The sequence below is a fragment of the Pelophylax lessonae genome, assembly GCF_965119305.1.
Source record: "Pelophylax lessonae genome assembly, chromosome: 1".
Taxonomy (NCBI): domain Eukaryota; kingdom Metazoa; phylum Chordata; class Amphibia; order Anura; family Ranidae; genus Pelophylax; species Pelophylax lessonae.
Window position 1 is genome coordinate 467,921,028 of NC_138768.1, and position 25,089 is coordinate 467,946,116.

At 44.8% G+C, this 25,089-nt stretch overlaps 1 protein-coding gene across 1 annotated transcript in view; it reads right to left on the reverse strand.

The window, feature by feature from the left end:
- POLRMT (RNA polymerase mitochondrial) overlaps nt 1-25,089 on the reverse strand; it is a 423,694-nt gene that overhangs the window by 119,446 nt on the left and 279,159 nt on the right. The window contains exons 14-15 of the mRNA XM_082261183.1: nt 18,343-18,429; nt 14,098-14,211 (exon numbers count right to left, since the gene is read on the reverse strand). Coding sequence (XP_082117309.1) covers nt 14,098-14,211; nt 18,343-18,429 — 201 coding nt within the window. The remainder of the gene's footprint in view (nt 1-14,097; nt 14,212-18,342; nt 18,430-25,089) is intronic.

Genomic DNA, 25,089 nt, shown 5'->3' on the forward strand with positions numbered 1-25,089 from the left:
ATCTCAGTGACTAAGGGAAAATGGCCACCATGACATCACTGGGCTACACAAACATGGTCCCTAGCTGCGGAGAGCATGCTGCCAGGAGCGTTCTGTGCCTTCCAAACTGCTGGGCCCTCTGCAAGGGGCACACTAAAGGTACTGTACATCCCAAGCAGGGACAACATTTAGGGGAACGCCTCTGCATTGGGGACCCCCAAACTGCACCAATCCCCAAACACAGAAGTGCATGCACCTAGGCTAGGGGTCTCTGCTGCACCCTTTGCACTGGAACCTCCCCCATATCGTCAGGGCAGGACACGCACCTCTTCAACAAAAGGGAAAATGGCGGAGGAGACCCCAGGGGTCTCTGCCACCTGCCCTGGGACCCCTACAAGTCCATGGGGGAAGCCCACTCAAACGAGGGACTTTAGGATGGGAGGAGGGAACCCGCAGGCACCCCCGACCATCCCAGGGGCGTACCCGTGTCCACCCCAAACCACCAAAAGGGGAGAGGGGGGGACTGTACTTACACTTCCATGGTGCGGGTGAGGCTCCAGACAGAACTCATCGCCAACAAAGTGGGGGAGTTGTCGGCCAAGGGGATGCTGCGTCTCAGTCCATCGCCCGGTCGCATGCGATCCTGCGAGACGTAACTTGTGGGCAAGCCTCTGTCCGTGAGGCTATGTTGCTGCCGACCTAGCACGTAGCTGCAGTCTGAACATGCTCCCTGGCTGGGCTGGGGGGGGGGGGGCACTGGATCTAGATTATCCAGCCTGTCTCCCAGCCCAGCAGTTTTTTGTAGATCTCCCAAGAGAAAAAACAAAAAAGATGCAAGGAAGGAGAAAAAAGAAAAAATTGGTAGGACCAAGAGTTCCCAGCGGGGAGCCTAGTTTCCTTCTCCTGACTAGACAGAATAAAACGGATTACCTATAGCAGAAAACCTACTGTTAGTACACCGGTAACATTCTTTTCTTCCGAGCCTTCCAGGACGGCCCAACAGTGAGAGATGATAGGCTCCTCCTACCGGAAACACAATCAATTAAGATTAGTTAAAAGGCCCCACCCTTCCCTCAGGCCCTCAGTTGTAATAAAGTATCTTCCACAACCATTTCCAAGGGAAGTGTTCTAATAATTCTATAGGTACTTACCACCTACATTTATTTATATTATCATAAACCCTTTTAACAAGGGCGGGTAGGTGGGCCGTCCTGGAAGGCTCAGAAGAAAAGACCGTTACTGGTGTACTAACGGTAGGTTTTCTCTCCTCGTCTTCCAGGACGGCCCAACAGTGAGAGGATAATAGAGATCCTTTTTGCCTACCTTAGGGTGGGACCACTGCCTGTAGGACCTTTCGGCCAAAGGCTAGGTCTTGTTGAGACAGTATGTCGACACGGTAATGCTTCAGGAAGGTGCCATGACTAGACCAGGTGGCTACATTGCGGATTTGTTCCCATGATGCTCCTGCCTTTTCGGCCCAGGATGTGACAATGGATCTTGTAGAGTGCGCCTTTACCTTAGTTGAAGCAGGAACACCTGATAACTCATAAAAGGTGGTAATTGCTTGCCTAATCCACCTAGCTACTGAAGGCTTAGAAGCCTGCAAGCCCTTTCTAGGTCCAGAATGAAGGACTAAAAGGTGATTTGATCTCCTGAAGGTCTTTGTTCTTTCTAGATAAGTAAGAAGAGCTCTTCTTACATCAATACAGTGGAATTCCGATCCTCTCTTATTTTTTGGTTTGTCACAAAAAGATGGTAGACTTATCTCCTGAGTCCTATGGAATGAGGATGAAACCTTAGGTAGATACAGAGGATCTGGCTTTAGCACGATCCTATCTGGGAAGACCACCATGAAGGGCTCTTTAATGGAAAGAGCCTGTAGATCACCAATTCTTCTTGCTGTAGTGATGGCTAGCAGGAAAGCTACTTTCAAAGACAAAAATGTAAATGAAATCTCTTTTAAAGGTTCAAAAGGGTCCTTAGATAACTCCTCTAGGACCCTGTTCAGGTCCCAAGGAGGGAACCTGTCTTTAGTAATAGGGGTAACCCTTTGCCTAGCCAACAAAAATCTTTTAACCAACGGCTCTTTTGCCAGACTGGAGTCCAAGAAAACCAAAAGAGCCGCTATCTGTACCTTAAGGGTGTTTACTGCCATACCCTTGTCTACTCCATCTTTCAAAAATTCCAGAATTATGGGAGTAGAGGTAGAGGCAAAGTCCTTTTGCTTCCTCCAGGCACAGAATTTTTTCCATACTTTCAAATAAATTTTTCTAGTGACTGTTTTTCTGCTCAGTAAAAGAGTATCTACCACTATCTGAGCATCCCTTTGCTCTAAGCAATTGGCGTTCAGTAACCAGGCCGTTAGCTGGAAGAAACCTGGGTCCTGACACTGTACTGGTCCCTGAGACAGAAGGTCTGGGGAGACTGGGAGATGCCAAGGACAGGCTATGGACATGGCTTTCAGGATTGGGAACCATGGCCTTTTGGGCCACCAGGGAGCGATCAGAATTAAATTTAGATCCTGCGTCCTGCTCAACTTCTGGAGCACTCTGGAAATTAGCATCAGAGGTGGAAAGGTGTAGGCCAGATTGAACTTCCAGGGCTGGGCTAAGGCATCCAGCCCGACCATTTCTTTGGACCTGTTTAGGGAGAAGAAATTATTCACCTTTTTGTTCAGAGCTGAGGCAAATAGGTCTATTTCTGGTTGCCCAAACCTCTCCGATACAGACTAGAAGACTTTGGGGTTCAGTTCCCATTCCCCTTCTTTGATGCTGTAGCGGCTGAGAAAATCCGCCTGCAGATTGTCCTTTCCCCTGATGTGGACAGCTGCTATTGAGATTACCCTCCCTTCGGCCCATCCCAAGATGTCCTGGGTTAGGGTAAGGAGAGATCTCAATCTGGTCCCTCCTTGTCGGTTCAGGTAGGCCACCGTTGTGGTGTTGTCTGATATCAGAACCTCTCTGTTCCATATGAGTTTCCGAAAGGCTTTTAGGGCTTTCCCTACTGCCTTCAATTCTCTGAAGTTGGATGAGGCTTGGGCTGTTCGTTTGCCCCATATTCCCTGGGTTTGTGCCCCTTCTAGGTCGGCTCCCCAGCCTCTGGTACTGGCGTCTGTGGCAATCCTTACCGGGTCCCACTGACCCCATGGCCTGCCTTCCGCTAGGTTGTTTGACTTGGTCCACCATTCCAGGGAGGTCTGGACCTGTGGAGTGAGGACAACCATTTCGTCTAGCGATTCTATTCTTCTGTTCCAGGAGGACAGATGGAAGAACAGCAGTTCTCTTGCATGCAGCTGTGCCCAAACAATAGCTGGGATACTGGCTGAAATAAGGCCTAAGACTTTTAATACTTTTCTCCTGGGGCAGGATTGAGCATTCTTTAAGTCTAAGACTGCCAAAACTATTTGTTCCCTCTTCTCTTTTGGAAGAAAGAGTTTCTGTGACACCGAATCCACCTGAAATCCCAGGAAGGATTGTACCTGTGTTGGCACCAGGGACGATTTTTCCAAATTTATAAGCCATCCTAACTCTTGTAGGCAGGTTATTATTTGCTGGGAGTCTGTCTTTAGTTGGGCCTCTGTTTTTGCAAAAACCAGCAGGTCGTCCAGGTAAGGGATTAGAGCTATCCCTTGGTCGTGTAACCAAGCCACTGCCTCCGCTAGGATCTTGGTAAAGATGCTTGGACTGGAGGTTAGTCCAAACGGTAGTGCCTTGAACTGCCAGTGAGAAGTTCCTTTCTCTGTCACTCTTGCAAACCTTAGGAACGGCTGATGATCCTGGTGAATAGGAACATGCAGGTACGCATCTTTGAGGTCCAGGGTGATCATGAACACCTCTTTCAGTAGGTTTTTTCTTACTGAGTAGATGGTCTCCATAGTGAATTTTTTGTATAAAAGGAACTTGTTGAGGTTTCTCAAGTTTATTATCAGGCGATGCTTCCCTGAGGGTTTTGGGACCACAAACACATGGGAGTAAAACCCTTGGAAAAGCTGCTCCTTTGGTACTGGGATGATTACCAGTTGTTCTGCCAGTTCCTGAATCCCTAATAGTAGGGCTTGTCCTTTTTGAGTTCCCTTGGAGACGTGTGTAAGGGTTACTGTTGGAGGGGGTATTGATGCAAATTCCAGTCTGTAGCCTTCTTTTATGGTGCTGCGGATATATGGGGAGACTGTTTTCTCTTCCCAGCTGGAAAGAAATTGACTCAGTCTGCCCCCTACTTTGACATTTAAGTAATTTGTTATCCTTTGCAGCTGAGGTGGAAGGAAAGGACGCACTGTTTCTTGATCTTTCCTTCCGAAAATTCCAGCTCTTTGAAGGTTCCCTTTTCCTTCTTTGCGGTTTATTATCCCTGGGGCCACGAAAAAATGTTCTGTTAGCCTCTCTAGGCTTTGTGGGAAATTTTTTCCCTTTTTCTGAGGATCTGGAAAGGACATAGTCCAAACCTGAACCAAACAGAAGGGTCCCCTCAAATGGAAGACCACAAAGCTTGGTCTTGGATGTGAGGTCACCTTCCCACTTCTTAAGCCAAATAGCTCTTCTTGCTGTGTTCAGGAGAGCTCCTGTTTTGGCAGATGCTTCTACTGATTCTAGTGCGGCGTCTGCCAGGTAGGCCACTGCCTTACTTATCACTGACAGGGAGTCCTGGATATCTTGGGTTTTTGTCTGAGACAGATTTTTACCGAGTCTATCCACCCAGAAAAAGGCATTTCTAGCCACACAGGAGGCTGTTAGACCTGAAGCCATAGTAGCTGCATTGGCGTCCCAGGCTTTTTCCAGTAAAGTTTCTGCAGCATGCAGCTCCATCAAGGAACCACATGCACAGTACACAGGGCAGGGAAGCACCTCCCCCTCCGTGATCTCCCCTGGCTCTCAGCTGGGATCAGAACTCCGCCCCTCCAGCCTTCTGCAATCTAGCTCCTCCCAGCCCCCCCTCTCCAGATGATCGGAACTCCACCCCTCTGCAATCCAGCTCCGCGTCCCCAGCCGATCGGAGCTCCGCACCTCCAGCCTTCTGCGTTCCAGCTCCACCTCTCCAGCCGATCAGATCTCCTCCTCTCCAGCTTTCTCTGTTCCAGTTCCTCCCATTCTCCATCCATGGAATCAGGGCTGGCCCATTTATTACAGGTTCTGGCAAGTGTACTCATATAATTTTTTATTAGTCTTTCTAAATACTCACAGCCAGAGATAGAGCGATAAATATAGACAGAGAGACATATAAATCTATTTATCACAAGCTTATAAATGTAGATATTAATAAAAGTCACTGATCTGACAATCATTTTTTTATATAACTATTTTATAATTATATTTATCTGTGAATTTTGTCCTGCTAGAACCGAAATAGACATTGTAAAGAATGATTTAACCTCTGAGCTCTGGAAAAATCAGCCCCGCAGTGAATATCAGAAAAACCATAGGAAAGTATTGAGCGTAATCTGCTTCCATCTTTTTCGGCTTATAATGGAGCTGTATCATCACAATCTACTGGGCAGACAGTCTCTGATTAACATAAACCAGAGCACATCAATAGCATAGAGCGAGGGGAGGAATATGAAAAAAGTACATTGGGAGCATCTATCAGGCGGGGCAGCAGGGGCGTACAAAGGGGTTGGCAAAATTGGTGCCCACCAGGGGGGCAGGTCAAGGGGGGGTGGGGACCCAAAAATCAATTGGGCGTCACAGGCAGCGTGCGGCTCCATCAAAGAACCGCACGCACAGTACACAGGGGGAGCACCTCCCCCTCGCGGTCTGCGTAGGAGCGCCAGTGTTGTGTCGAAACAGGTTTCCCCAAGAAAACCCCTTTTCCCTGGCTCTTGGCTGGGATTGGAACTCCGCCCATCCAGCCTTCTGCAATCCAGCTCCTCCCAGTCCCGCCTCTCCAGCCGATCAGAACTCCTCCCCTCCAGCTTTCTCCACTCCAGTTCCTCCCATTCTTTCTCCGTGGAATCAGGGCCGGCGCTACCTATAAGCAAGTTAGTCTCCACACCGGCCTAGAGCGGACTTCAGTCAGGGGCGCTCAGTGGATGCGAGGTGCGCTCCATACATAGCGCACCTCGAAACTGCACTTTTTATGTAGTACACTCCACAACCCTGCACTCTTTATGTAGTAAAAGGACCCCAAAACCCCTACTCTGCACGTAAAAGCATTCAAAACGCCAAGTTCGTTGGTTTGGATACTGTCATTAGGCCACAAAACTAATGGGGTATATGCAAATTCCAGAAGCCTAGCTAATAAAATGGATGAGTTGGTAATGTTAGTACATGAGAAGGACATAGACCTTGTGGGAATAACAGAAACTTGGTTCGACCCCTCACATGACTGGCTGGCCAATATCCAAGGGTATTCGGTGTACCGGAAGGACAGGGTAGGAAAAAGAGGGGAAGGGGTATGTCTCTATGTCAAGAATAATGTAAGGGTGATAGAGAGGAGTGATATTATGGAAGGGATGAGTATGGAGTTAGAATCCGTGTGGGTAGAACTCCATAGGGAAGAAGAAAAGGGAAATGTAATTGTGGGGGTTTGCTATAGGCCACCCAACCAAAGGGAGGAGGTATAGCTGGGATTTGTATCCATGTTGGCTAAAGTGGCAAAACTGGGATCAGTCATCATATTAGGGGACTTCAATTATCCCGACATTGACTAGGAAGAGGGGACTACACACTCACAGAAGGCCCGTCTCTTCATCGAAACCTTACCGGACAACTACATGTCTCAGTTGGTGGATTCTCCTACTAGAGGAAATGCAGTGCTGGATCTATTTATCACCAATGACTAAGACCTAAACTCGGAGGTAGGAGTCCAGGACAACTTGGGCTCCAGCGATCACAGGATGATCACATTTAGCGTAAATAACAATATAACAAGGCAAGAGGGGAACAGAAGAACCCTAAACTTCATAAGGGCAAACTTTCCCAAATTGTGCTCAATGAACTAAAGGGTAAACTGGGACCAAACCCTAGGAACACTGACCACGGAGGAAAAATGGGAATGCTTTAGGAACATATTAAACAAATGTATCTCGCAGTGCATTCCTATGGGAAATAAATTTAGAAGAGACAAAACCAAACCTGGCTGGCTAAACGTTAAAAAACTTATTAGGGGTAAAAAAAATGGCCTTCAAGAAATATAAATCAGAGGGCACAGTATTGACTTTCGAGCAATACAAGGAGGCAAATAAAAATAAATACGAAATCAAAATGGCTAAAATCAACTTTGAGAGACAAATAGCAGAGGATAGTAAAAAGAACCCAAAGAAATTCTTTAAATATATCAACAGCAAAAAAACTAGGGCCGAGCATATTGCACACATAATTAACGATAATGGGAGGATGGTTACAGAGGACACTGAAAAGGCAACCGTGCTGAAAGCTTTTTTCTCCTCGGTCTTTACACAGGAAAAGGAGGGGTACACTGACCATGACTGTATGGTTAGTAGTAATACACAGGACTTGCCGCTATGGCTAACAGAGGGTGAAATCAGGGAAAGGCTGGATAAAATTAACACAAATAAAATCACCAGGCCCAGATGGCGTACATCCTAGAGTACTCAAAGAACCTAGTAAAACTATATCTAGACCACTGTTCCTGATCTTTGCTGACAGTATTATGACAGGAAATGTACCAGGGGATCGGAGGAAAGCGAACGTGATACCAATATTCAAAAAAGGGCAGAGGCATGTCCCAGGAAATTATAGGCCGGTCAGTCTGACATCGATAGTATGTAAACTTCTGGAAGGGAAGATAAGAGACTATATCATAGAGTTTTCTAAAGACAACATCATCAGCAGTAATCAGCACGGTAGAAATGCAATAATTAGGCAAGCCAATAAAATTAATAAAAACAGTGAACAGTGTCTCAAAATTGAAAGTATAGTGACTCTTAAAACGATTGGTGTAAACACTAGGTGGCAGTATTGATTCAAAATTAAGTATGGATATCCAAGTGAAACCAATAATAGGTAATGAAAAGTGCCAGGTGCTGTAATTAAATCAAAATCTAAAATTAAGTGCAAAAATGGGTATCCCAGTGAAAATAAAGATATATAGAAACCAGCCAAGTAATGTAAAAATACATATGATGTGCCAAGTGAAATATAAAAAGTAAAAAACCAATAAATAGGTGAATTTCTGGTGGATAAATAAATATGAATATAAAAAATAATAAGATAGTCCGTAATATAAGTGACAAAAAGTCCAAAGAAAAATATATGCTCAATATAATAGTCCAACAACGTGCAATATGGTGATAGGACGTGCCAAGAAAAATTGCATGGATGGAGGGGGTGTCTCCTGGTGTGGATCAGGATGTGGGTGCTGGGTGAGGGAATTCCGTGCTCCCCTTCCTAAATAGCCCGCACTCACCAGAGAGCGGCACCCCTACAGGGGTAACCAGCGTTGGGTAATTGGGGTAAACCCCGATAAACCGCGGTGAGCCTCTCCTCTCCTGGTGGGACCAGTTGTACTTCCTCCCTCAAATGGTAGGTAATAGGGATGAGCGATGTGTAATAGGGGTAATATGCAGCGCTCCAGCAAAGATGATGTCCGGGATTATATGGATAAAAAAACACTCATATAGTGAAGTACCGTAATGTGTGTTCATTTATTGAGCAAATAAAATCAAGTACTCACATTTAAAAACAAAATAAAGCATCTGTAGGAAAGTAGGGACCGCGAACCCCTCGTATAGCGGTATTTCCGGACGCCGTGCGCCTCAACGGCCGGATGTGCGTCTCAAGGTGCGGAACTGACGTGCCTACGCTCTACGCGTTTCGTCATCAAACTGACGTCATCAGGAGCAGCTGCTCCTGATGAAGTCAGTTTGATGACGAAACACGTAGAGCGTAGGCACGTCAGTTCCGCACCTTGAGACGCACATCCGGCCGTTGAGGCGCATGGCGTCCGGAAATACCGCTATACGAGGGGTTCGCGGTCCCTACTTTCCTACAGATGCTTTATCTTGTTTTTAAATGTGAGTACTTGATTTTATTTGTCTAATAAATGAACACACATTACGGTACTTCACTATATGAGTGTTTTTTTATCCATATAATCCCGGACATCATCTTTGCTGGAGCGCTGCATATTACCCCTATTACACATCGCTCATCCCTATTACCTACCATTTGAGGGAGGAAGTACAACTGGTCCCACCAGGAGAGGAGAGGCTCACCGCGGTTTATCGGGGTTTACCCCAATTACCCAACGCTGGTTACCCCTGTAGGGGTGCCGCTCTCTGGTGAGTGCGGGCTATTTAGGAAGGGGAGCACGTAATTCCCTCACCCAGCACCCACATCCTGATCCACACCAGGAGACACCCCCTCCATCCATGCAATTTTTCTTGGCACGTCCTATCACCATATTGCACGTTGTTGGACTATTATATTGAGCATATATTTTTCTTTGGACTTTTTGTCACTTATATTACGGACTATCTTATTATTTTTTATATTCATATTTATTTATCCACCAGAAATTCACCTATTTATTGGTTTTTTACTTTTTATATTTCACTTGGCACATCATATGTATTTTTACATTACTTGGCTGGTTTCTATATATCTTTAATTTCACTGGGATACCCATTTTTGCACTTAATTTTAGATTTTGATTTAATTACAGCACTTGGCACTTTTCATTACCTATTATTGGTTTCACTTGGATATCCATACTTAATTTTGAATCAATACTGCCACCTAGTGTTTACAATCGTTTTAAGAGTCACTATACTTTCAATTTTGAGACACTGTTCACTGTTTTTATTAATTTTATTGGCTTGCCTAATTATTGCATTTCTATCAAGTATTTATTCGTGATATTAATTGATGAATGGTTGGTTATATTATTAATTTATTTATTTATTGATATCTTTAATATTTATTGTGGCTTATCACTAAGACCATTGGTTATATTATGAGGACCATTACTTACAGCAATAATTTTTTCTTACCACCTATATGCACCAAGATTTATGAGACACACCTTTATATTTTTCTTCATTATTTGGCAGCGCCAATTACCCTAATATTTTCTTCATATTCAGATATAGTTTCACTATATTTTTGGGGTAGGCTGCAGCCAACCACACAATTAGATCCATTTGCGCGGAATCCTTTCTTTACAGTAATCAGCACGGGTTTACAAATGGGCGTTCTTGTCAAACCAATCTTTTAACATTCTACAAGGAGGTGAGCTGTGAGCTAGATAGGGGGAGACCAGTCAATGTGGCGTACCTGGATTTCACTAAGGCGTTTGATACAGCTCCCCACAAGCGCTTAATTTATAAAAAAAAATGGATTTTTGTAAGAACTTACCGTAAAATCCTTTTCTCTTAGCTCGTTGACAGACGCAGTCCTCTTTGATTAATATCAAATTGGGTTATACTGCCCTCTACAGGAGTAGGACACTAGGCAGAAGAAAATGTTCTGGCCACACCTTAGGGGCAGTCCCAGAGGGTATATCCTCTCACTTCCTGCTACAGGATGTCAGTTATGTCACACAGCAGTGTCAGAGAATTTAACCCAACCCAACTCAAAAATAGAGGGGCGGGTACTGCGTCTGTCAATGAGCTAAGAGAAAAGGATTTTACGGTAAGTTCTTACAAAAATCCATTTTTCTCTGTCGCTCATTGACAGACGCAGTCCTCTTTGATTAATATCAAATTGGGACGTCCCAAAGCAGTGCCACAAATGAGGGGTGGGATAACAGAAATCAAATCCAATCCAGAAGGCCCAACCGGAGCCAACCAGAAGCATCAAGGACTCATCGAGCAAAAAGATGAGACCTAAGTGAAAAACCCCACAAACCCTCGAGGTAGACCAACGGTCTCCTCAAATAGCAGCCTGCAGGAACCTTGCGGCCAAAAGAGGCATCCGCCGATGCCAGCACATCAACCTTATACAATTTTGTAAAGGTATGAACCGACGACCAGGTAGTCGCCTTGCAAACCTGAACCACTGACGCCTGATGGCGGAAGGCCCAGGAAGCACTAAGTGCCCGAGTGGAGTTCGCCTTAACAGGGAACGGAGAATCCCGACCCTTAATAGAATAAGCCTGTACCACCTTCTGTCTGATCCATCAAGAGATGGTCGGGGCAGAAGCAGGCAACCCCTTTCTAGGGCATCCGTGATCACCAAAAGTGAATCCGTCTTACAAAACGAGTTCGTAGTAGTCAAGTGTACCCTGATCGACAAACCACATCCAGGGAGTGAAATGCAAACTCCCAAGGATGGCTGGGCTTAGGACACAGGGAAGGTAACACAATATCCTCATTCAGATGAAACTCTGAAACCACTTTAGGAAGGAAGGATGGATTCGGACGAAGAACCACCTTATCCTTATGAACCACCAGATATGGGGAACGACAGGATAATGCCGCCAGTTCTGACACCCTGCGTGCAGAAGTGATAGCCACCAAAAAGGCCACCTTCTGTGATAGCAAGGGAATCTCCCTAATATCTTCAAAGGGAGGTTTCTGAAGAACCGACAACACCAAATTAAGATCCCAGGCGGTAAGAGCGCGCGCACCGGCGGAGCCAGGTGCCGCACCCCCTGGATGCTCAAAAAGGATTTATCTAAAAAATCTTGCCAGGACCAAAGATCCCAGCAAGGAACTTAGGTCCTTACTCCTGACTAGACAGAAAAAAACTGACATCCTGTAGCAGGAAGTGAGAGGATATACCCTCTGGGACTGCCCCTAAGGTGTGGCCAGAACGTTTTCTTCTGCCTAGTGTCCTACTCCTGTAGAGGGCAGTATAACCCAATTTGATATTAATCAAAGAGGACTGCGTCTGTCAATGAGCGACAGAGAAACAAGGTTTGCTCTTGGATACGGAACTGGCTAAAAGGGCGTGTCCAAAGGGTGGTAATAAATGGTGCATACTTAGACTGGTCTGTGGTGGTAAGTGGGGTCTCCCAAGGCTCAGTCCTGGGACCAACCTTGTTCAATTTATTCATAAACAGCATTGAGGACGGGATCATTCGTTCTAGATCAGTTTTTGCAGATGACACAAAATTGGGCAGGCCAATAACTGCACAGCATGAAGCAGATATCCTACAGAATGACCTGAACAAAATAACAGAGTGGGCAATGACATGGCAAATTAGGTTTAATGTGGAGAAATGTAAGGTTTTGCACTTGGGGACTAAAAACATAAAAGCACAATACACTTTAGGGGGGGGGGGAACCTTTAGGAAAATCAAAAATGGAGAAAGATCTGGGAGTCTTGGTAGAGGATAGACTAAGCAATAGCATGCGGCAGCTGGCAAAGCCTGCAGAATATTAGCATGCATAAAGAAAGGGATGTATTCCAGAGATAAAACTATAATCCTACCACTTTATAAAACTCTGGTCCGACCGCATCTGGAGTATTCTGTCCAGTTCTGGTCGCCAGTCCTCAGGAGGGATGTGTTGGAGCTGGAGAGAGTCTAGAGAAGGGCAACTAAACTAATTAGGGGATTGGAGGACCTTAATTATGAAAAGCGTCTACAATCGCTTTATTTATTCTCCCTGGAGAAGAGATGCCTGAGAGGGGACATGATAGCAGTTTATAAATACCTAAATGGTGATCTCAGCATAGAAAAAAAGCTATTCAGTCGCAAGGATTGCATGAGGACTCGAGGGCATACAATGCGATTAGAGGTGAAGCGTTTTAACCTCAGGCAACGCAGTGGGTTCTTTACTGTTAGGGCTACAAGATTGTGGAATTCTCTACCACAAGAGGTAGTTTCTGCGGGAAGTATGGCTACTTCCAAAAGACTCTTGGAAATACATCTCAAGGATCAGAACATTAAGGGGTATGAGAGATGATTACGGCCATACACACCTACACAGGTTGAGCTGGATGGACTATTGTCTTTATTCAACCTCAACTACTATGTAACTCCTCTCCTGTACATGCTATCCACCTCAATACACTCCACACTCCTCTCCTGTACATACTACCCACCTCAATACACTTCATACTCATCTCCTGCACATACAGTATTACCCACCACCATACACTCTGCGCTCCTCTCCCGCACATACTACCCACCTCCATACACTCCGCGCTTCTCTCCTGCACATACTACCCACCTTAATACACATCACACTCCTCTTCTGCACATACTACCCACCTCAATACACTTCACACTCCTCTCCTGTACATACACCCACCTCCATACACTCCACACCCCTCTCCTGCACATAATCCCCCACCTCCATACACTCCACACCCCTCTCCTGTACATACTTCCCACCTCCATACACTCCACACTCTTTTCCTGCACATACTCCCCACCTCCATACACTCCACACTTCTCCCCTGTACATACTCCACACCCCTCTCCTGCACAAAATACCCACCGCCAAACACTTTGCACTGTACACTCCCTATTTAACATTAACACATTCTGCACTATGTAAGGCATCTCAGACTCTATTAAGCTATACCCTTTAAGCCACACCCACATTTCCCTGACTTTTTTTTTTTTACTTTTTCATGGGGGGGAGGGGGTGCCGATACAGCTCCTTGCCAAGGGCGTTGGAGACCCTAGGTACGCATGTGTGTGGAGCCCCACAGACATGCGGTTTTCAAAAAGTGACAGCTCGTACAGGTAACTTCTCCCCGTACTGCTGTCACAGGTAGAGAGAGCATCGGGAAGCGGCTGCAGCAGTGGAAACATGTTACATGCTCCACCCTAAAAATGGGTGGAACATGTAACATATTCTCAAAGGTGAACTTATCCTTTAATTCATATATTCCATGTATGAAAGAAAAAATTACATGAGACACACACAGTTACTGTTTTTATTTTGCATATCTGTATTCCAGATGACTTCACATACTCATTGTTATTGTTTTAAAGTCATGCACTTCTATATTGCGTACAAAAGATCAAGCTCAGTTAATAGGTTTAAAAAACAAATCAAAAAAAATGCAGTTAGGTACAAATGTCCATATAAGTAACACACGTGAAAAAGTAAACACAGCAAGGTTCAGATCATAAAGTCTGCTTGCATTGTTATGAATATTTAAATGCTCGATGAAGCTAATATATATGTATATATATATATATATATATATATATATATATACATATATAAATATATACACATGAATATATTCAAATTATTCTTACCGTAACACTCTTAGACCGATGATATGGTTGAATTATGGGTAGTCCCAGGGGTGTCACCCACTGCACAGTGTCTCCAGACTTTGAGATCATACGGGCACTTTCTGTTAGCCAGTGCTAAGCACAAGAAATATATTTTAGTGTAAGGAAAAAGAACTGCCTGAGCTAGAGATAAAAGTATTTAGCAGTTTCTAAAGATGATGAGGCACTGTCCCACCAAAAAATACCAAATCTGCACCTGAACAAGGGGGTAGGAGGCGGCCGGGAAGATATTTAAAGTGAACCTATTAGCCATTTTAAACATACACTTCATGCACACAGGGCATCTGAACAAGCCCCTATGAAAACTATAATTGCTGGCAGGAAATGCCTTTGGCTGCGAGTCCCCCTGTCAGCACACAATAGCTTAGCGGGCAGATCGCTGTGTTATTGTGTTAGTACAGTGATCTGTCAGTTTTCTTTTTTATTTGTTCAGCCCCCTGGGTTGAATGAAAAAAAAAAAATAAACTTCTAGTGTCTACAAGGCTTCGCTTTTTCCTCCAGCACTGTGAATGTTTATTTGGGTTTGTTCAATAAAGATACAATACATTTGAATTATCTGTTGCTTAGGCACACTGTTTGTCTATTGTTGTGACAATTTATGGCAAATTTATGAAGAAAACTAGTTAATTACAAGGAGTTCATATACTTTTTCTTGCCACTGTAAGTGAGCACTTTTACCCACTAAAGCATTAGTATTTCTGTCCATCCAGTTCTGATGTTTACTCTGTCTGGCAGGGTAGAGTACTTTTCTCTGCTGCAGTTAAAGTGTTACTAATCCCACAACGGTAAAATCATTATGCAGTAAGCCATGCTTGTTATTCTCACTATGGAACCTAAGGAGTTAATCATCTGCATTGTATAAAAAGGGTGCTTGATCCTGTATGCAGAGATCCTCCCCTTCTTCCACTGACTCCACAAAACGTCCGCTTAACACAGAGCCTTTGGAGTCAGGCTGCACATGCTCAGTTTGGTGTCAATTGCTAGAGTTTTTTTTTTTTCCTTGGGAGAGTGAATGTGATTAGCACAGGGCCAGTCAGCACTGTCCAGACCGAGGGTCAGGGGTCCTGCATACTTAAAGGAACGCTCAGCACAGTATGAAAACTCCATACAAAATTTATCAGGAGCTGATAGAAGTCACAAGATTGCTGTATACTGCTGTTGAGAAAAGGTATTTAGAAGGTTACTTACTAAAATAATTACATTTCTATGTTCTGTGTACTGTGGTAGATCAGATATAGTGAATTTAGGGTCCTGGGCTCAGTAACACTTTAAGTAACATTTACATGTCTTCTTCTCTCAGTCTGTATATAGACAGTGAAAAGAGGAGCAGCATATAAGCACTGTATCTCATCATTGGCTCCTTGTTTTGCTTTTCCCCCTCCCAGTCTAAGCTCTACTGTGCAGGGAATTGCAAGAACCTAAAACCAAGTCAAATTCACACTGCTGCATTTTATAAGTACCGTATATACTCAAGTATAAGCCGAGTTTTTCAGCATGTTTTTTTTATGCTAAAAAAGCCCCCCTCGGCTTATACTCGAGTCACTGGCTCACTTACTTTTTAAAAATGGCGCTGCCCGGCGCCAACATGTCACAGCGCATGCGCCGTCTGCCCGGGAATAGCCAAACGTGTACGGGCTTTCCCGAGCATCGGCGGCGCATGTGCGGTGACGTGTTGGTGCTGGGCGGCGCCATTTTTAAATGTAAGGCGCCTCACCGACAGGTAAGTGAGACTCCTCCGCAGCCCCTGCATTTCCTCATGCAGTGCTGCGGCCATAGTACAGGACATTTTCCTGTACCATACCCGCAGCACTGCATCTCCTGTGCCATGCCTGTACCTACGGTGCCATGCCTATACCATCACATGTGCCATGCCTATATTATCACATGTGCCATGCCTATATTATCACCTGTGCCATGCCTATATTATCACCTGTGCCATGCCTATACCATCATCTGTGCCATGCCTGTACCATCACCTGTGCCATGCCTATACCATCACCTGTGCCATGCCTATACCATCACCTGTGCCATGCCTATACCATCACCTGTACCATCTCCTGTGCAATGCCTGTTCCATCACCTGTGCCATGCCTATACCATGACCTGTGCCATGCCTGTACCATGACCTGTGCCATCTCCTGTGCCATCTCCTGTGCCATGCCTGAACATTCTCCTGTACCATGCCTGAACATTCTCCTGTCCCATGCCCGCAACCCGTTTTGTGTCTCGTGGTGGTCCAGTAGCTGCTGCATTTCCCACCCTAGGCTTATACTCGAGTCAATAAGTTTTCCCACTTTTTTTGTGGTAAATTAGGGGCCTCGGCTTATACTCGGGTCGGCTTATACTCGAGTATACAGGTCCCTCTCAAAAAATTAGCATATTGTGATAAAGTTCATTATTTTCTGTAATGTACTGATAAACATTAGACTTTCATATATTTTAGATTCATTACACACAACTGAAGTAGTGCAAGCCTTTTATTGTTTTAATATTGATGATTTTGGCATACAGCTCATGAAAAACCAAAATTCCTATCTCAAAAAATTAGCATATTTCATCCGACCAATAAAAAAAAAAAAAAAAAAGTGTTTTTAATACAAAAAAAGTCAACCTTCAAATAATTATGTTCAGTTATGCACTCAATACTTGGTCAGAAATCCTTTTGCAGAAATGACTGCTTCAATGCGGCGTGGCATGGAGGCAATGAGCCTGTGGCACTGCTGAGGTGTTATGGAGGCCCAGGATGCTTCGATAGCGGCCTTGAGCTCATCCAGAGTGTTGGGTCTTGCGTCTCTCAACTTTCTCTTCACAACATCCCACAGATTCTCTATGGGGTTCAGGTCAGGAGAGTTGGCAGGCCAATTGAGCACAGTAATACCATGGTCAGTAAACCATTTACCAGTGGTTTTGGCACTTTGAGCAGGTGCCAGGTCGTGCTGAAAAATGAAATCTTCATCTCCATAAAGCTTTTCAGCAGATGGAAGCATGAAGTGCTCCAAAATCTCCTGATAGCTAGCTGCATTGACCCTTCCCTTGATAAAACACAGTGGACCAACACCAGCAGCTGACATGGCACCCCAGACCATCACTGACTGTGGGTACTTGACACTGGACTTCAGGCATTTTGGCATTTCCCTCTCCCCAGTCTTCCTCCAGACTCTGGCACCTTGATTTCCGAATGACATGCAAAATTTGCTTTCATCCTAAAAAAGTACTTTGGACCACTGAGCAACAGTCCAGTGCTGCTTCTCTGTAGCCCAGGTCAGGCGCTTCTGCCGCTGTTTCTGGTTCAAAAGTGGCTTGACCTGGGGAATGCGGCACCTGTAGCCCATTTCCTGCACACGCCTGTACACGGTGGCTCTAGATGTTTCTACTCCAGACTCAGTCCACTGCTTCCGCAGGTCCCCCAAGGTCTGGAATCGGTCCTTCTCCACAATCTTCCTCAGGGTCCGGTCACCTCTTCTCGTTGTGCAGCGTTTTCTGCCACGCTTTTTCCTTCCCACAGACTTCCCACTGAGGTACCTTGATACAGCACTCTGGGAACAGCCTATTCGTTCAGAAATTTCTTTCTGTGTCTTACCCTCTTGCTTGAGGGTGTCAATGATGGCCTTCTGGACAGCAGTCAGGTCGGCAGTCTTACCCATGATTGCGGTTTTGAGTAATGAACCAGGCTGGGAGTTTTTAAAAGCCTCAGGAATCTTTTGCAGGTGTTTAGAGTTAATTAGTTGATTCAGATGATTAGGTTAATAGCTTGTTTAAAGAACCTTTTCATGATATGCTAATTTTTTGAGATAGGAATTTTGGTTTTTCATGAGCTCAATGCCAAAATCATCAATATTAAAACAATAAAAGGCTTGCACTACTTCAGTTGTGTGTAATGAATCTAAAATATATGAAAGTCTAATGTTTATCAGTACATTACAGAAAATAATGAACTTTATCACAATATGCTAATTTTTTTGAGAGGGACCTGTATACGGTAAACATTTTGTGATGTATTATTGACTAGAGAGCCGCATTAATTTGTGACTACCTGGAATTCAGATTTAAAAGGATTGGAAAGGAGGAGTTACTCATTTAAAATGTGTAACTTAGTAGCAATTTCCTCTAAAGGATATGAAAACATCAGGAAAACCAATAAAGCTCTGAAGAAATAAGGCAGATTGGGGAAGCACAATATTAACATACAAAATAGACTAGATTTACCTGAATCTCTCTTGTGCCAGAAAACATCTCTTTCAAACTGCTGAAGACTTGCTGGACCAGATAATGAGAGGCATCCCAGATGTATTCCTGTGAAGACAGAGAAGAAACACACACAAGAGACCAAGGGTATGAAAACTTCAAGGAGTCATTTTTAAATCAAATGTTTCCTCACATAAAAAGATATTAAAAAGCAAAAAAAGAAAGGGTTGGGACTTTAAATAAGAGTCATGAAAGGTCGACAGGGAAGGTAAAATACATTTATTGGTACATAACAAACGAGTACAGACGTAGTAATAAATAAATATTGCACAAGTAATAACAAGCTGGTAAGGTATCTCCAAATTCATAAATTTGACAGACAACAGTGCTGATTCCAGAAAATAGTACAATATTGTATATGTTAACATCATATAGGATTCAGATTCCAAGTATTTGAGTAATTGAATGTATGGTAAACATCATAGCCTCAACGCGTTTCGTGGACGCACATTGCCACTTCATCAGGAGTAGATGTTTGTAAAAATCTAAGAAAAATATATGAGTAAGGAAAAAGGACCATGTTGATAAATGCCAATTTGAATGAGGGGAAAAGAGAGGGAACAGGGGAAAAAGACCCCTATTACTCCCAAATACTTACATGACAGCTCTAAATACATGGCACTGAAGCTGTATTTATGAATAAATTTATGAATTTGGAGATACCTTACCAGCTTGTCATTACTTGTGCAATATATATTTATTACTACGTCTGTACTCATTTGTTATGTACCAATAAATGTATTTTACCTTCCCTGTCGACCTTTCATGACTCTCATTTAAAGTCCCAACCCTCTCTTTTTTTGCATATTGATTAGGGATGGAGGCACACGCAAATCCCACCATGCTCCTCATGCAAAGTCCCAACCCTCCCCCCTTTTTTCTAAAAGATATCAACAACAAATTACCACACATTGTTCATGAAATTCAGCGTAGTGAAAAGAAAGCTATAAAGATACTTCCACTATTCAGGAATATGTAAACCCAACATGCCATATTTCTGATGTACCATTTACTTGTATGAAAAAAACAGGATTTTTGTCTTACCATAAAATCCTTTTCTCTGAGGTTCACTGATGGACATTAAGCTTTAAGCTTTAAGTCTTCAGACCATTGGGCTTTATGCCGTCTCTCTTCAGGAGTAGGACTAGGCGGAAACCTTTTTGGTTACGCCCCTGGGGCAGTGCCAGAGGGTATACCATCACTTCCTGCTGTAGGACTCCAGTTTGTAACAAGCAGTGTCAGAAGAACATATAACTCAACCCCAACAGAGGGGCGGGTGCTGTGTCCGTCAGTGAGCCTCAGAGAAAAGGATATTTTGGTAAGAGTTTTCTCTTTTGTTCACTGAGGGACACTGATTCAAGTCTTCAGACCATTGGGATGTCCCAAAGAATTGTCAATATGAGGGGTGGGAAAAAAAAACACAGCAAACGCAGAATTCCAAACAAGGCTAAACATAGCCAACCATTTAACAACAGGAGCTAAACTGGGAACAACTGGAGCTCACCACCAGGAAAAAATTACACCCTCAAGAAGCGGAAGCCTCTGCAACCACCTCTGCGGCCTGCAAAAAATTGCAGCCAGACGCCACATCCAAAGATGCAAGTACCTTATAAAACTTTTTGAATCTGTGTACAGACGACCACGTAGCCGCCTTGCACACCTGCACCACTGAGGCTTGATGACGAAGTTCCAGGAAGCACCAAGCGCCCTCGTAGAATGCGCTTTAACAGGGAAAAGAAGAACCTGACACTTAAAAGATCATGCATTACCATCTGCCTGATCCAGTTGGAAATGTCCCAGCAAATGCGGCCTGCCCCTTACGAGGTCCATCCGTAAGAACAAACGAAGAATCGGATTTTCAAATCGGTTCAGTTACCGCCAGGTATACCCGAATCGCCCTTACCACATCTAAGAAATGTAAGGCAATTTCCTTAGGATGTTTCTGTTTAGGACATAGGGATGGTAACACAATATCTTTGTAGCACTGCCCCCTTGAGGAATGCCAGATGTCACACTTACAGGTCCCCCCTGAGTTACCACCAGCAACCTTGACATGCACAATCTCTCACTTTTCCTCTTTGGCTCGTCCAATAATCAGTCCAGGGGTATGTAGTTGTTTTAGAGTTTTATTATAAATTAGGAATAGTGGGATACTCCAAATGAACTATGCACATTATTGGAGAACTTCAATCTCTCAGTACAGCCAGGCTGTTGATCCACCCTGCCACTGAGGTGGATTTTGCTTTGTCTCTTTCCTAAGACGACTTGATGAACTAAGGTTATCTTCAGGACACTCTCCTCAGTATCCTCTTTCTCGACTGCCAACACCCATCCACTGACTATCCTACTCTTGGGGTGGCCCCCCTCAGGGAAAGACTCTGCTCTCCAGCCAAAGACCCCGGGCTTTTATACAGTATCCCAGAATGCACCGAGGTGACCTGCCCTTGCAAATCATCAGGACTGTACCAAAGCCTATGCATCCATTTGTCAGGTTTCCTCCCACTGTCCAACATGCCTCCCTATTGGACCAGTGTGAAACACTCTCTAGAAATAATGAATCACATACTGAGCACAATGAGCAGACCTCACTAACAGATCCTGCTCTCTAATAGGCAGAGAGCAATATAGATTTGCCCTCTGCTCCTCTGATAGGCAGACAGAGCCAAAAACTATACTCTCTCACTAGCACCTACCTAGGAGGGTGCTACATCTTTATTCAAATGAAACCCAGAGACAACCTTAGGAACGCCTGACAGGGTCACAACAACACTTTGTCCCTTTGAATCACCTAAGGCCAAAGCTGAAATCTGGCCTTTGATGGTGCCCAAAGCCAAACGTTGGTCTACACCTAGTTGTAGAAACTCCACCAGGCGAGACACAGAAAAGGAACAGGGAGAACCCCCCCCCTAGATTTCCTAGCTTTTAACAACGTAGGAATCACAGACTGACAGCCCCCTGTCCTTTGGCACCTGGCTTTCAACAGCCCGGCTGTTAAAGCCAGCGACCGTAAAGCAGGATATAAGATTGGCCCCTGAGACAGAAGATCTTACCTAAGAGGAAGTTTCCAAGGGACGTCTGCTACCAGTCTTACCAGGCCTGCGTACCAAGACCTGCGAGGTTAGTCTGGTGACTGGAATCCCTTCTACCTAGATTCTGCGTACCAGCCTCGACAGAAGTTGTATTGGAGGAAAGGTGTAAATCAGGCAATTTCTGACCCCAAGGGGCCACCAGGGAGTCTGCAGCATCGGCAGGAGGATCCCGAGACCTTAACATGAACCTTTGCACCTTCCTGTTGAGACGGGAAGCCAGCAGGTCCACATCCGGGGTCCCCCACCGAAGACACAGTTGATGAAATACCTCCAGGTGAAAAGACCATTCTCCCAGATCCAACGTCTGCCAACTGAGACAGTCCGCTTGTCAATTCTCTACCCCCGCAGAGAGGGTCAGAACATATCGTTCTGCCCACCTCAAGATGCCGGCCACTTCCCGGGCCGCCAGGGCACTCTTTGTGCCCCCTTGAGGATTGACATATGCCACAGCTGTAGCATTGTCGGATTGTATCCGCACAGGGCGTCCCTGTAGACGATCAGTCCATTGAGACAAAGTCTAATCACCTCAATTTCCAGGATGTTGATCGGCATCCATGGTGATTACTGTCCAATACAGGGGATGAAAGGATTTTCCAAGACGAAGGGCCGGGGAGCGGAGCCACCATAGGTGAGACTCCCTCGAACCCTGAACAACAGGATCAGATTGTCCAACGACAGCGGATCCTTGTTCTATTTGATCAGAATCTTCCTTTGCAAAGGTCCGGTATGGAACTGCGCAAATGGAAGCACCTCGAAGGGGGGAGAGCATCAGACCTAGCACTTGCATGCAAGTCCTGAGTGATGATCAATGGTTGGACAACAGGAGTCAAACCGCATCCTGTAGCTTCAGAAGTTGTGTCAGAGAAAAAAACACCCGTGCTGACGGTCCAGCGTCAGACCCCAAGTAGTCCAGCTTTATAGACTGAGACAGTGCCGATTTCTGAAAATTCAGTGTCCACCCGAACTCCTGCAGAGTTCGCACCATAATGTCCCAAGTCGGCTTCTAGAGCCGAGGAAGACTTTTCACATAGAAGCAGATCGTCCAGGTAACCCAGTACCGCAATCCCCTTCTGCAGTAGCAAGGCCAGCACTGGGGCCAAAACCTTTGTGAACACCCAAGGAGCTGAGGCGAGACCAAAGGGTAACGCCACAAATTGAAAGTGCTCCTCACATTTTCTGCGGCAAAACAAATAAAAAAGCTGATGCCCGACATATATTAGAATATGAAGGTAAGCTTCCTTGAGATCGACAGAAGCCATAAGATCTCCTTGATGGAGGAAAGCTACTACCATGCGGATGGACTGCATCCGAAATTTATGAACCCACATAAAGTGGTTCAGAGCCTTGAAATCAAAGATCGGACGAACCTTGCCTTCCTTCCTGGGAACTGTAAACAGATTTGAATATAAACCTTGAAAACGTTCCGACTCTGGAACCGGCAGAATGACTCCTTGTGCTAACAGGTCGTGCACTGCCCCATAGAGGCCCTGTAGCCGACCGTGAGACAGGCGCAAGTTGGAAGGAATGAACTTTGCCAGAGGCAAGGACCGAAACTCGATCTTGTAACTAAACCAAATCAACACGTGGAATCATTTGTCCTGAATGAGCAAAGTCCACAGTCCCAGAAAAAGGCGAAGACGTCCCCCCACCACAGATGAGGGTGAGGGCGCCCCTTCAGGCTGGAAAGGCTTGTCTGCAGAATCGGTAGTGCCCGCTTTTGACTTACCATTCCAGGGTCTCTTGGAGCCTGCCGCAAAGTTACGGGTGGATCTCGAACCTTTTTCTTGCGATCCAGACGGACGAAAAGGGCCGTTTGTGAGCCGAGCAAAAAGGACTACGTTTACAACAAGGTTCCTTGCCCCTAGCAACCTGCAGAAGTAATGTACTCTTACCTCCCATAAGGTCCTTAATGATCTCTTCCATAGAGGCACCAAACAGTCACCTACAAAGGGTAGGTCAGTCAGCACCAGTACTTTAACTAAATCATTCGGCAAAGAATCACTGCGGTCACAAATACCCTACCGGCCAAGGGGGCCGCATCCAAAGAAGCATCACAAATGTACTGTAACCCCTGGATCAACTGATCCACCAGCTCAGGAGGGCGTTGACCCCCTTCCAGATCCTGGGGTAAAATTTTTGCCCATTCCATTAACCATTAGCCACCAGGCCATTTTTTGTGATTCGGCACTGCGTGACTTTAACTGAAAATTGCGCAGTCATGCGACGTTGTACAAAATACAATTGATGTCCTTTTTTTCCACAAATAGAGCTTTCTTTTGGTGGTATTTGATCACCTCTGCGGTTTTTAGATTTTGCGCTATAAACAAAAAAGAGCGACAATTTTGAAAAAAAGGCCATATTTTTTACTTTCTGCAATAAAACATTACAAATAAAAAATGTTAAAAAATTTAATTTTTTTTATCAGTTTAGGCCAATTTGTATTCTGCTACATATTTTTGGTAAAAAAAAATCCCAAAAAGTGTATTTTAATTGGTTTGCACAAAAGTTATAGCGTTTACAAACTACGTGATAGATTTTTGGACTTTTTATTTATTTATTTTTTATCATTAATGGCGGCGATCAACGATTTTTAGCGGGACTACTGCTGATCTCTTCCCTGCCTGTCTGACAGAAGATCTGCCTGCTTTGTTTACATACGCAGGCAGGTCTTCTCTCAGTTTCTCGGACGATTGCGGGAGGGCAGCGGCAATCGCCGCTGCTCCTCCCCCAGCCCGCCTCCCGTGCGCGCGCCGCCGAAAACCACATGCACTCCAGTCACATAGTACTATGTGACTGGACACAGCCGAGCCGCCCTGCTGGAGTAAAAAGGCGGCGGGCGGTCGGCAAGTGGTTAAAGTCTGGGATACCAAGGTGATAGCAAACACCGGCCTCAACATTGAATGTGCCACTCTCAGTTGATACCCCTACTTACTGCACAGTATTATACTCATACTCGTACTTGTATTGATTGCTGATATTACTATTTACATACATTTTAGATGAGTCTGATGCATAGATATGTCTCCTTTAGCCATCACCGTGGATGCCACACCATGTTGGTTTGTGCTTGTGTTTGGCCCTGTTTGTCCTGCCGGGCCCTCGTGGATTCCAGGCCCACAGCTCCCGGGATAGACATTCCCAGCGGCAGCCAATGGCTCATGAGCATTTGATTTCTTTTACCAGATTTGTAAGTATGGGCCCCTTGGTGGCCCCTTAGTGTTTCGCATTAGCATAACATTATCTACTATCTTTATTACATGCCACAAACTATTTCTTAGAAACCATGTATCGCATCAACCCCTGAGGAAGTGAACGGTTGTTCACACAACGCGTCGGGTTATCAGGATGCACCTTCATACCCACCATGGATTGCTCTATGGAATACTGAACTCTACTATGAATATCAATACACTATGTATAACATCACAAATCTGATTCATAATATGGTACCTGTCTGTGTTTACTTGCTGACATTGTATGTTCCAATAAACTTGCTTTCTACATTGTATCATTGGGCGTGTCGCACTTCATTTAAAGTCCCAGGGGTAAATCTTTGCAACTTTCTATGTTATTGAGGGATGGAGGTGCGTCATGGGGTGCATGAGGGCATATTTTATTA